General features: G+C 47.3%; 1 protein-coding gene across 1 annotated transcript in view; it reads right to left on the minus strand.

Moving 5' to 3' along the window:
* Nucleotides 1-12,883, minus strand: part of LOC144114923 (uncharacterized) — a 134,112-nt gene extending 121,229 nt beyond the window's left edge. Inside the window, exon 1 of the mRNA XM_077648954.1 lies at nt 12,730-12,883. Within this exon, the coding sequence (XP_077505080.1) occupies nt 12,730-12,786 (57 nt within the window). The 5' untranslated portion in view covers nt 12,787-12,883. The remainder of the gene's footprint in view (nt 1-12,729) is intronic.
* Nucleotides 12,884-13,959: the final 1,076 nt, after the last annotated feature.

Consider the following 13,959-nt stretch of genomic DNA (forward strand, 5'->3'; position numbering starts at 1 on the left):
GAGCTCTTCCTAGATCTGAGTAAAGCTTTCGATTCGGTTAATCATGAGGTACCCTTGGCTAAACTTACTATGGTATACGTGGAGTAGCGCCAACTTTGATGTCTAAATACCTTACAAACAGGTACCAGTATGCGATGATGATGTTGAATTATACAAGTGTTGTGAATTGGGCTTGTTGGTTACCGTCAAGGGCAGCTTTGGCCAGTGAGTGCCATGACATAAGGTATTTTTCTGTACACAATTTGAGGTCAAAGACCCATTTTCAAAGCATTTCACACCAAATAAACCGAGCACTAGGCCAAGGGAAAGTTTGTACTTGCTGTATTACCGGTGGGTACCCGGCAGCACTGGGTATCGAACCCCGCACTTGTCTGATCCACTGAAGTGGCTCAAATAAAGTTCTTACAAACCAACCAGTTTGCATGCGAGGTGGGTGCTCAAACCACTAAGCAACCACTTGGTTCAGGTACCAGTATGATATACTTAAGAACGGTGTATCACCAAGGCTGTAAGTAGTGACTGGTGTCCCACTGGGGTCTACAGTAGTGCCTCATTAATATGGACAATGCGGTTCCCAAGCAAAACTGTCCATAAAGTGAGTCATCCATAATAACGAGTCGAGAAGAATAAAACGAAAATCATTTACAGAGAAAAAAAAATACTAACGTCTGCTTCAGTACATAGCGGTGAGCAACAGACTCAAAGTATTACAAAACACTGGCAACTTGGTGAGCATTATTATCGCCGTGGTCTTCAAAAAATTGGAATGCAGTCTGAAGCACCTCGCGCGCCATGAGAGCGGTGACGGCAGGTTTTGCGTTGAACAAGCTCACCGAGACGGACTCTCTTCGCTGCTCGATGAATCGGCGTCTGATTCTCGGCTCCCTCCTTTCGGAGTGTTTCTCGCTTAGCTGTCCTTCAGTTCCTGCACATTCCTCTCCGTTCTTGCGCATTTATGCTCCGTGCGATAAAGAAGACACGCCTAATTTGGTTCTTTTGAACCACGCTTTTGAACCTCGTTCTGGTTTCCGGCCAAATCGGATGTCGTGCAGTTTCACGGGAGGCGCGCCTTACTTTAACGTGCGTTCGGACACCTCTGCTTTTTTTCAAGTCGCTGTCCATATTAACGGGACAAGAATAGATGGACTCCAAGGGGCTCTGCGCATTCTCACCCCGTCCTTGTACAGACAGCGAGTTTCCATATCAACGAGGCGCAAATATATTGAAGAAGTTTGGTCCCCACAAGAAACTGTCCATAATTCGGGTCGTCCATATTAACGGGGGTCTAATTAACGGGGCACGTCTGTATACTTCGACAAATATTTAATCTTTATATACAGGATTTATCAGATATACCTAACTTCCCTCACTTAATTATGTACGCCGATGATGCTAATGTGTGTTTTGCATCCATCATATAATTGTGGTTGCATACGAATAAACTGCGCATAAATGTAAATAACACGAGATATACTATTTTTGCCCCGTCAATAAGCATCATAAATGTAAATAACACGAGATATACTATTTTTGCCCCGTCAATAAGCATATCAACAGAACCCCAGCTATACTAATGAATATTATTAGAATAGAGCAAGTGGTTGCTCAGAAGTTTTTAGGTGTGCGGTTTCAAAGTTATTTGTAAATGAACATACGTCTGGATGAGCTATGTACAGAACTAAGTAAGGCTGTCCGGTGCCTCTTCAAACTCACTAATCTGATATATCTTTGGTTAAAGAAACGGTTAGTATGCGTAATTTTATTCAAGATTACCATAACGTAGCCTAGTCTTGAGAACCACGACTAAAACACTATATCAGATTAACTGCGTTGGAGAAAAAGATCTCGAGAATTTTTGAAAATCGCCGAAGTCGGCCTCAAGATTAACGGACGCACCCCCTCTCCTTCAAACATCAAATCCTTAAAGCTAATTAAATATACTCTTTCAGACTAACAAAATACACAAAAATAAACTATATGCGAACACCTTGTCCCCGTGTTCGCCGTGTCTGTGCACTTGTCACGTCCTTTGTCCCCTGCGCTGCTGAAAAACCATGTCACACCAACTTGCCCAAGCTTCTACAGTACCTTGTCCAAGCCACCCAATCGGTACTGCCTGCACAAGGAGACTTTAAATACACCAAGAATGCGCACTAACTACGGCATGCAACAAGTAAAATAACAGGTCTCTCTTCTGTTGAACAATTCAGGACACAGTATCGATCATTAGCTCACGCATATCTAACAGTTCACTCAGAAAGTGGTTGTTAGAAATTGATTATGGAAATGTCTGACTGTATCGATGTTTGTATGTTGTTTCTGTATGTGAATAATTCCGAAATTTTGTTGCTCACACTACCTGCTCTTCTGTGACATAATTTTTATTAAAGGTGTGTGTACGAATGCCTGTTTATTTCATGCGCGCTCTGCTATTGTAACCTTTGTGGACATATGCATCCTGTTTGCTGTGACTGCTGTATGAAGCAAGAGCACCTGTATAGCTCTCACTTTGACTCCTTTCTCCTGTGCAGAAATGATGAATAAACTTCAAACAGCCTAAAGAAAAGTTATCTATGCACTTGCTGCATTTGTATACACTTGAAGCTCCATCGCCAGCTAGATATCTGCCCTTAGCATCACTGTTTTACTTTCAAGCTGCCACTCATGCACCGGGTAATACACAGCGACTTTTCCGTTGATGCTTTCCTCACTAGTGACTTTTATAATAGTAGTAACACCAGATTTTCTGAGCGCTCTAGTTTTCTTTTTAATAAATAACTAACAAAAATATACTGTCTACTAAATTTGCAGTTATCTCATTTTTAAACTCTCTATCCCTGGAAATTAAATCATCGTATGTTTTACATACGTCCGAGCGAAGTATAAAACACTTATTTAAAGCGGAAGGCTCGGCTAGTTGGTGATCTTTAGATTCAATGCACATGGTAACTAGCGCTAAAGACAAGGACAGAAGAGAGAAGACGGACACCACGAACGCTAGACATCAACTCGTTTTATTCCAGGCAGACGCATTCAAGATATATGCAAACATGTACAACGGATCACACCCTAAAGCGCATGTGCAACGGCACCTTCTCGTTCATGAAATACAATTCTTTTGATGACAAGGATAACGTTGGGATCCTTACGCACGACTGTCGTCGCAAGTGAATGAGTAATGCTTCCAGTATTTCGCGTTCCTTCTGGTCTGAACTTGCAAAAATGACCCTAGTCTGATTATAAATCGGAGCAAATTTATCCTTGCAACGTTTGCAATGTGCCGCCAAGTGTCCCGGACCTGGTAATGCCTCGACAGCCAGCTTGTGCTCCGTTAGCCGAACATAGATACAACGGCCAGTTTGGCCGATGTAGCAATTCCCGCATGACAAGGGAATTCTGTAAACCACGTTGGTCCTGCAAACCACATACGGCGTATTTGATGTTTTGTCGGGCAATGGGGCTTTTTCTTTTTTGAGGCAGCATCAAGAGCTTTACACATATTTCCGAGTTTATCGGGTGCAGCAAGCACAACTCGGACCTTGCCTTTCTGCGCCACCTTCATTAGGCGGTGTGTCAGCTGGTGGATATAAGGCAGTGCCACGCATCTAGCCCGCTCATGAGCTTGTAGCTCATTCGTCATTGCCTGTTTCGCACAGGTTACCATTTTCAACAGGCCTTCAGCGACATATGTCACGAGTTCCCTAGGGAAGCCTGCCTTCGTCATGCGATCTGCCTGCAGGTGCACACTCTCATTCGCCTTGTGTGATCAGGATTTGTCTAGGGCAGCACGAAGGCATGCCTTGGCGATACCTCTTTTCACTAATTTAGAATGGGGCGAATTAAGATTCAAAAGTTCTTTTTTAGACCTTGGCTGGTACATATAGCAAACCCGTGCGTCACTCAGAAAGAGCCGGACATCCAGGAACTGTAGGCTGCCATCTTTAGGAAGCTCATCAGTTAATTTAAGAGCATAGGCAGAAGACTTAACAACTTCCAAGGTTCGTTCAACCAGAACATCTTTTCTATCAACCTGAGTAGTTTTTGCAACTACCAAGAAGTCGTAGACATATCTAAAGATCTTTAAAATCTTGTCGATCGTTGTCAAGGCACGCTTCAATGAGCCTGTCCAAACTGACTAAAAACAATTCACTTAGCGCGGGGGCGACCCAAGAACCGATGCACACACCGTCACGCTGAACGTACATCCCACCATCAAAATTTACAAATGTGCTAGAAAGGTAAAACTCTAGAAGCGTTAAAAAATTCCCGAAAGAAGTACCCGCATCGTTTGAAAGCCCACAGTTCCTATAGATTCAATGCTCTCTTTCACTGTCATTAAAATTTCACTTTGAGGGATAGAGTAAAACATGTTTTCTATGTCAATCGAAAAGGTAAAGTTAGCCCCAGAAGACAGCTCCTCTTTCGAGAGAAAATCAATTACATTTTGGACTTGGCCACTGTGAATGGATCGTTAACAGGAAGGAGCTTCAACCGCTTTTGTATGAACCGGGAAAGGAGACCCTGCCAAGAGCCTCCTTCGGTGACAATCGCACGCAGGGTGATTTCAGGCTTGTGTGTTTTAGCCGAAAAGAACACTGTCAAGACATTCTTGTCAGCACCTTCAATCCTTTTTTGCAGACTGGCTGTCTGTCTGTCAGTCTAGGCATTATCAGGTCCGGGACACTTGGCGGCACATTGCAAACGTTGCAAGGATAAATGTGCTCCGATTTATAATCAGACTAGGGTCATTTTTGCAAGTTCAGATAAGAAGGAACGCGAAATACTGGAGGCATTCCTCATTCACTTGGAACGACAGTCGTGCGTAAGCATCCCGACGTTATCCTTGTCATCCAAAGAATTGTATTTGATTGAACGAGAAGGTGCTTTTGCACATGCGCTTTAGGGTGTGATCCGTTGTACATGTTTGCCTATATCTTGAATGTGTCTGTCTGGAACAAAACCAGTTGATGTCTGGCGTTCGTGGTGTCCGTCTTCTCTCTTCTGTCCTGGTCTTTAGCGCTAGTTACCATGAGCATTGAATCTATTAAACACTGCTCGAAGACTAAACTTGGATATTCCTAATGAACTACGTATAGTGCTCCTACTTCACGGCTTCTCGCTGCATGCATTTCACCGCGAGTTCGAAAAATTAATTTTATGCTAATGCTACCACTGCTTGCCGTATCTTCTATCACCCTTCAAGTGCTTAACATGCTCATCAGAGCGCTTACTTTTAACCCCTCTGTCTCCGCCCTTAGCGGGGACAGCAGCCAATAAGGCAACGAGAGGTCCTCCTCTCAAATAAATGGTTAGGGAAATGAACGTAAGGTTTCCGTAAACTAATCACAGGTTGGGGGAAATAATTTCGTCTAAACAATGGTCGGGGAAAGTAAATCCAAACCTCTGCCAGGCAAACTTTTGGGAAAGGAGAGGTTGCAACGAAACCCACAAACAGCCTATGCACCACTACCATTCCCCACCGCATAGAAGTTACTACATTCCTAACCTTGACATCCGTCTCGTCTTTCGCACACGTGCATGCGAGACAAACATATGTCGAAAGAACGATCACTCAAGACGTTCGGTTCCTTCCAGAGAGAGAGAAAAAAAAGTCGCCAAGGGAATAAGCGCTTCACGGTCACTTGATCCCACGAGGTGCCTCTCCCGCATGCCCGGAACTTCGGCAACCCCTTGGGGCCGCACACACATCGACCGCCGTTCTTCAAGATGGGTTATGCCGAAGAACACAAAGACATCCGCTGCAAGAAAGGGAGACGAGGACGGGACGGCTCCCTTTGTTGGCGACGCGCCGATCACGTCGCCGCGCCCCCGGCAGGCGTCCCTCTGAGTGACTCCACAAGCGCAGCATCCCTCGCGAACACGGAACCGAATGGCTTTCCGGAAAGTTCAGCGAACTTCACAGACGGCCAGCTGAGTTTCGATGTTTTGGCAATTTGCGTCTTTGCATGCCCACGTGGTTTCGTTTTTGACGCACCTCGATTTACGAGTGCGGATCAGCAGCGGACCTCCAACTGCCCCTCTCAGTGCTCCTCGGACAAAGTTCATGACGCGGAACGCATCTGCGACAAGGAAAACACCTGTGCAGAGCTAATGTTGCACGAGCCTCCACGTTAGCCAACGCGCCGCTCGGCGTGTTCACTTCGTCAACGTACCAAGACGCTGGGCTCCATAGCCACCGCTACGAGGACTATTATTACAGAATTTAATTATGTCCATACGTACCGGTTTCTACTCATAAGTCCTGACGATGGCTCGGCGGTGACAGCTGCCGCACCAGTAGCTTGGCTTGCTGCCGAGTCCTCGACGCTCAGTCTATCCTGCCAGACCCGCCGCCTCAGCCCTCAAAAGCATCGCACGATGTGTGGGGTTGAGGTTACTAAATTGCGGGCAGCAGTTATTTGCGAGAACTTCTTTGTCGGAAGTGGAAACGGGACTCATCGTAACGTTGGGTGCAAACGTAAACGAAGGGACGAATGCTGATAGAAGCCTTCAGCGTCCGGCCGGCGATAGTTTTGCTTTCGCTCCTGCTAGGCTGCACCACTCGCCACGAGAAATCACGGAATACTCGTTGACGTCAGTTTGCGTCACTTTTTGGCTATTTAGTCATCGGAGAGTCCCGGATCTGAATGATAGCGGCGGGAAAAAGCTTTTCAATTTTTCAACGGATCCAAATCTCTTTGCAATAAATGCATCTGTCGCTGCCGGATAAGCCGCAACAAAGCCATGAAATGCCGATCTATTGGATTTTGCTAACAAAAATAAATTGACAGTTGTCCTAAGCGTCCCTTTAAAAAAGAAACTGCGGACGCGGACGCGGAAAAGAGGACGCGGACGAGACCGAGAACGGAACAGGACCGGCATCTCTGGAATGTTTGCATGACTCCTCAGGCCAGTACACAAATCCCGGAGAAAACCGAAATTCGTGAAGATGACTGCTGAGCAGGATTAACTGAGGATGACGCTAGGTTGAGTGGTCTTTAACGTTAGTTACTGTTTGGAGTATTTGGGGGCCCAGAATGATATCAATCAATCAATCAATCAATCGTCGGTCAATAATTAACTATATATTTTTCTTTTCAAGTTACCTGCCTGTACTCGGCCGTAATTTGAACTAGTACATGGTGCAAAAATTTAGATTTCCCTCTCATTGGGGCAACATGTTTAATATTATCTGTGTGGCCTTCTGATGGCCTTTTCCTTCTTTGCCTTCGTTGCACATTGAATGTGTTATACTGTCGTTCGTATTTATAGCCAACAGTTGTTAATCATTGACCGCCAGACCGATCAATCAATCAATCGATCTATCGACTGCTCGGCCTGTAGATATCGGGCTGTCCATCAATGTTTCTACCAGTTCCACTAGTGCCACATTTCTCAATACTAAGAACAACGGAATGCGCCTGGTGTATAAAACCAAAAAGTGCACACCAGAACAGCAAGCGTCGTACTTTCTGCAGTATTGAAATTTTAGCCACAGAAAGAAGGCGAGCATTCTGCGAGCGTCGTCTTCCAGCGCATATGCAGCCGCTCGCGCTCAGATTGTCTCAATGATGGGCTTGCATTCTTTAGTACAGTACTGGCACGTGACCGGTTACTGTTCTACGCTTGGTGCCGCGGTTCCACGAGTCTTTGCTTCGATGGACTGGCGACACTACAGTATACAGCTGTGCTTCAGTTATGTCAGTATAATCGAGCGCAGTTAGATTCACATCACTCCGTGATAGTGGAACTTGCGGATAGAAAATCAAGAACCACCTCGGCAATGGTCCATTTATTTGAAAATGAAAGGGAACGCTCCAGTGCTTAACACAACACGTCATGCGCTGGCGCAAATGTCCAGTATATAAAGTTGGAAAAAAATCATCGTCGCGCGGTTAAATTGAAGTAACAGTAGACACAATGGCAGTGCTGATGAGACTGCGCTAGCAGGTGATGAAGGAGTGATTTCCGTCCAAGTGAACACTGAAGAAATGACGCCGCAAAGAATCTATAGTTCTTTCAGGTTAACGGAAAAAGATTTCTGCGAAAATTTTGTGAGCATGAAACATATCTGTTCACATCCTCTGGGAGAAAAGGATTTGCAAACCGAGATAACAGCCAGAAATGGAGTAAAAACGCGCGATAATTGGAACGCGTAGCCTTTGATAAACGTTGCGTCGTACTGAAGTACCTACTTCGGAAGGTGCCCAAAGACACACCCGAAAGCTCTTATTTGCAGGCACCGTTTTAGCAGTATCCAAACAGCCATCGCATCCCGCACAAAACTACGAGCCCGCGCACTAGGAGGATAGCGTTTCAGTCGTCGACAAATCAACGGCAGGAGGCTGCGGAGGGAAATTTCTTCACCTGAGAGCCGTCATGTGCCCCGAAAACTGCGCGAAACAGAGGGCTCCAGATTTTTAGTTTCCCGAAAAGGTCCCCGAGATAGAGTGTAGAAGTCCTGTTCAGCACATTTAGCCGGCTTGTCCCTGTTGTACAGTGCACATTGGAAAATGGTGTATTTCTAAGGCCTAAAGCTCTGAAGAGCCTCTTACGCGCCGTTCAGCTTTGAGGGGTACCGTTAAACTACCAACAAGGAGGCGGTCGGATTCACCTTCGTGCTGCTTCGTCAAACCGTCTTTGCAGCGACTTCTGCCCGATGTAGGGTTGTGGGTGAACAACTGTGTGGCATTTTATTGCCATATTCAGGAACCACAACGTTGATGCTTGATGCGCATAATCACTCCTGATACCACAAGCTGCCATAATGGCGATAGTCATTTCTCTATTTCATGTAATGAGAAAGCGGGGCTATAACACCGTGGAAACGGGGAATAATTCCTGACGTTTTGTTGCACATCGGTCTTCCGGCACACGTGATATTGCCATTTCAGCAACATGTAATTTAGTCGGAATGTCACTGCAGTTTTAGTCAGTATTCCTCCTCAAAGAAAAAAAAATAGCAGAGTCTTAACGTAGTTAAACTGGGTAGACGTGTGGAAGCGTGTGTTTAGCCTGGCTGCCTCATGGGTTTGCTTTGCTGGGTCGTCGGCACGTCTGGCGACGATATTAGACTCAGGCTAATAAACTCTGATTGAGGTTAAGGTGATCTGATCTGTTCGCGTCGCAGATGGAAGTTGATGGAGATGACGATGTGCAATATGCACAGCAAGAGAGCGTGTTTCAGTTAAACACGAGGCGTGGTCGGCTGCGGCGTTAACCGTGCTCTCGTGCAGTGGCCAGCGAAGCTGGTCTGTTCGCGCTGCCGCGGGTTCGTATCCCAGTCGCGGCAGTGTGTTTTATTTATTTATTTACTTATTTATTGGGGGTCACGTTTCAGCAATGGCACGGCTTTCGGAGCTTTAGTCGTGAAGTAGAGATTTCGCTCTAAAAAACGCTTATCTAGTGTTTACCCATCGATCAACGTGTTCAGACTTGTACTGAGGATATAACGAGAGTAAGTTGCATGGGAGGCGCACTGGCAGCAAACATTATATTGCCCTAAATCAAAAAGAAATTGGTGTTGCAGCAGTCTGCTCAAAAGTCAACTTATTGGTCACAGAATTAAAAACCACTCAACCCTGATTTGGCGCATTGAAAACCTCCCTGACTGCCTTCTCCTTTTCTCATTTTGCACTGAACACAACCGTTTATTGTCACAACTCTAGAAAAAGAGCACAGCTCGCTCCTACTCCTTAGCTTTTCCTGCTTTTAACCTGCCGAGCCATCGCGAAGTTATTTATATGTTTATATGAATAAAAAAAAACTACTTCCGCGAGGCATATACAAGGAACATGACGAAAAAATAAAGACAGCAAACGTACTGTGACACGGCTATTGTGATTGCCTAGATGGATAGAACAAAAATTAGTACGGCAAAATGAGGTGGCAAGAAAAGGCAAACACTGTCTCGGAAGACGTTAAAACACGTTCATCGCTATGCGTACAAATCTTCTGCGTGCAAAATGAGCATAAGTGACGGTCAAGCGCGTTTTCATTGTCACCTGCAGCATTTTTAACGACAAGGTCCGCGGTCACTCCACTCTCCGCAGCCACTGAATACCCTCTCGGAGCTGCAGCTACTGCGATTAACACTGCACCCCTCGAGGCTCCGCAGTGGCGCCTCTGTTTCCTTTCGCTCAACAACAGTAAATGAAACGGCGGAAATCTACTGCGACCGGGTACAATGCCAATCAAGGTGCCAGGTAAAGTGGGCTGTCGTGCAGACGACGCCACGAAGGACTTTGGCTACTTCCGGTAAACGCGCACATGCGCAGTGGGCTTTGTGAAACCGGTCTATTGGAAATTACGTGTTGGATCCCTGTTTGCTATTTTCAAAAACCAGAAGCTTTTTTTTTTTTTCTGAGGATGAATGCAGTGTAAGGTGAGGGTATGAGTCGTTGCAGTGCTGTACAGCATGCATCTGCGAAGTGTTTGCAACAGTGGCGCAACTTCGGCAACACCATGAATTGCAACGATTGCAGCAACCCCGAGAGTTAGTATTGAGCGCCAAAGACGCTGCGCCATACATGAGGCACGTGCCGCTCACGGAAGTACGAGTGCCAGACAAGAGCTTCGCACGGAAGACGCTTTCTGGGAAATACCATAGAAAGCTGCGTGGGAAGTTTTCAGTCCCTTTCCCCTGCACTACAGATCCAGGAACCAACTGCCGTATTACACGGGCTTCGTATTCCTGATTTTGATTTCAAAGTCATCCGCTAATGCCGGCTTTGCCCCGGTTCATCAGACCCACGGGCTTGCGTGAATGTCTGTGACATGGTCGCGCCCTCTGTCATATGGGCACGTTCGCATCACTCTCCATTTTTTTCTTCTGTCTGCACTTGTAGCTCTTTCCCTTAGAACAGGGGAGAAACGTGCATATTATTCTCGCCGACTTCCTTGCTTTTTACCTGTTTAACCACTCGTTGTTACTATTCCTCCGGGTCGCGTTCACTACAAGGTAGCTGCCCTTGCAACGCACAATTCGAACAGCGCGCGCGCATTTTTTTTTTTGTATTAATACCGTAAACGGCTGGTCAGGGATAAATACGACGGGAAACCCTCCCGACACACCACGGGAGCGCGATCGCTACACTCGAGGCCCTCGTCAACAACGCCGCGTCACAGTCCCAATGGCAAGAGTCGTTATAAACGAAGACACTTCCACGTGCTACTGCCGAAGCAGTCCTTATCTGCTTTGGCCTTCATCGGACTCGCAGCCTTGTGAGCGCACCGCGCATGCGCCTGCTGACATCGCTTCCGATGTGCGCCGTCTTGTTATTTGTCTACTGAGTGTTCTTCCAGCAGCTGTGCCCGGTAGCGGCAAAGACGGTAAAACATTATTTGCAAACGTTGGGCGTCCCTCCTCAAATGACTTTCCCTCCAGAAAGCACTAACGCTCGGATGAACTCAACAGAGGCGCACCGCTACGCTGCCACTCGCGTGCCGCGTCCTAATATTGACGCCCTCGAGCTATGAACCAAAAACCGCTGTGCATATTTTGCTGACGTTGACCAAGCTTCAGCTCCTGCCTAACTTGAAGCACAATTAATTCTGTGCACCCTGCAACAATATTTATTGCTTTTTTAAGATCCGAGTCCTGCCGTTGTGTGATGAAAACAGCACTGAGCAGAAAAATGAAAAAAAAAGATAAACGAACAACTAAAGTCGCGTATAGAGAAGGTGTACACAATGTAACCACTCAAAACAAACCATAAAATAAACCGATCGCATGTCAAGTTTCCATTAAGCAGATGTAAGCGCGTAAACTTAAGCGTTGATGGAAACATTGTATTCGCAACACAAGGGAACCCAAAAAAGAAAGTGAGTTTTAGGCACTCAAAACCTTTACCGTAAGAATGCTCAAGACGGAAGCGAGCAAGGCAGTCTACATTTATCGCTCTTGTCCGGCGTTATTTTTTTTTATTTTCTCGCTAATCTGCTGCTAAATCATAGTTCGATTTTATACGACGGCAACGGAGGCTCCGAAAAAGTTGCCTTTTTTCTGCACAGAACATTCGTGAGAGCACGACGCATTCGATAGTGCTTTGACTCGCGTGCATGAACATGCATGTGCGCGGCGTTTGCGATTAAGCAGTCGTTTTAATTTTTAATCGACACCCCTCTTCGCTCAGACCAAGAAGTAGCTGTCGGGGAAATACAACCTAGCTGCAATACTAGTTACCGAGAAGGCGAGAAGGAGAAACCATCATTCCAAGTTTCGCGAATGCTGCGAAACTCGCGGCGGACACGAAACATTTATGGTGCACGTGCAATCACTAACTCACGATAGCGAATGGTTTCGACACGGCTGGCAAACCAGAAAGGCTTCGTGATGTCATAGAGCTCGCACGAAGAGGCATCCAAGCTTCGAGCACGCAGCAAGCATAAAGAGAAGCGCTTCCCAGCTCCGGGCGAGCCCTCGCAACGGCCTCGCAATGTCAAGTTCAACTGCCCATTACGTAGCCCGCCGAGCGCGTGCGCGCGAGTGTGCGCGTCCGTCGCAAAGCATCAAGCAAAACACACAGCCCTCCGCCAGCGCGCCAGTCTTCCTGAGCTTTTCCTCGTGTGCTGTTGTGGGGGTCGCCGGCGCTCGTTCGAGACGAGCGGCCCGGCGCATGCGACGCTGCACTGGCGGCGGCCCCGGGGTTGGGGGCGGCACGGGCCGGGGCCCTATGCCGGACCCAACGCGGGGTCGCGGGGTCATGCCGCGAGGTCGGTCACACTCACCGCCAGCGCCTGCAGGGCGACGATCCAGTTGAGCCAAGCCCGCCTGGCTATCGGCATACTGGCGACTGACGTTCCGGCGTCCGCTGAGGCGCACAAGAGGCAACAGCAAACCGGTTCCTTTTCTATCGACGCTTGTTGTCCTTCTGCCGGCCGCCGTTCACGTCACGGCTGCCGCACTCCTTTCTCTCCGGCCGGGGGCTAGCAGGAAGAAGGACCAGCGTCGACGCGGCCGCCGGCGTGAGCCGCCGCGAAGCCGCCCCCTCCGGTGAGCAGCGGCTCCGGCGGGAGTGCGCCTCGGCACGGCGGGTCGCTCGAGACGGCCTGACCCTAGTGTTCCTGTAGGGAGCATATACAGGAACACTACTTAACCCCTGCCGCACATGCAGCAGGCGGCACGGCGAGCGGCAACGAGCTCGTCCTGTGGTGTAAAAAGGACTGCGAGCGGCGCCAGGCAGTGAAGGTCCAAGCTTGTGAACGAAAAGTGGTCGGGAACGATATGCTTTTTTAGGGCAAAGGCCACGCGGATTATGTCGAGATGCGGTTCGCGGTGGTTTCAGTCGTATGTACGTGCGAGTATTTATTTCGTGGCTGTAAGATGCTCGCTTTAAGACTGCGAGGAACGTGACATGCTGTTGAGTGTTCGCTATATTTCAAAACTATAAAGGTAGAAAAAAAGACTGAAGGAAACGTGCATGCTTTAAGGGAAACGCATTGGACTTCACTGACATTATACAGCCATTTATTACGAGGACTTGCCATGTGGCATAAGGTAGGGCAGTCAAAATACTTGAGGAGGTCGTGGAGACAATTTTCGTCCGGAAACAGGCTCCGGCTCTTCGTTGTGTTGTGTTGTGCTGTGCTGGGCTTAATGGCGCATAAGCAGCTAAGGCTATCATGCGCCAAGCTCAAGGTATAGGAATTGTTTTCTGCATAATTTACAAATAACAAAAAATGGTGGTGTAGAAAGCTTACAAAGTTATTTCCTTGGTACCTAGTATTGAGAGCGAAAGCAAGATTTATAAATGGCTAATATTGAAAGCTTTAAAGGAGGTCGGGTAGCCTCAGCAGCTGTCCTTGACCGAGGCAAGGATCTGGAGGCTCCCAGCCAATGAAATAACACCTCGGCCTTCTCAGGAAAAAGAGTGGCCGAGGTGTATCAACGACAAGTGGGAAATTCACAGTTTATCAATAAAGTTAAAAACAGAAGGCATCCCAACAATAGCACTCAAG

Source organism: Amblyomma americanum, chromosome 1, assembly GCF_052857255.1.
Source record: "Amblyomma americanum isolate KBUSLIRL-KWMA chromosome 1, ASM5285725v1, whole genome shotgun sequence".
Taxonomy (NCBI): Eukaryota; Metazoa; Arthropoda; class Arachnida; order Ixodida; family Ixodidae; genus Amblyomma; species Amblyomma americanum.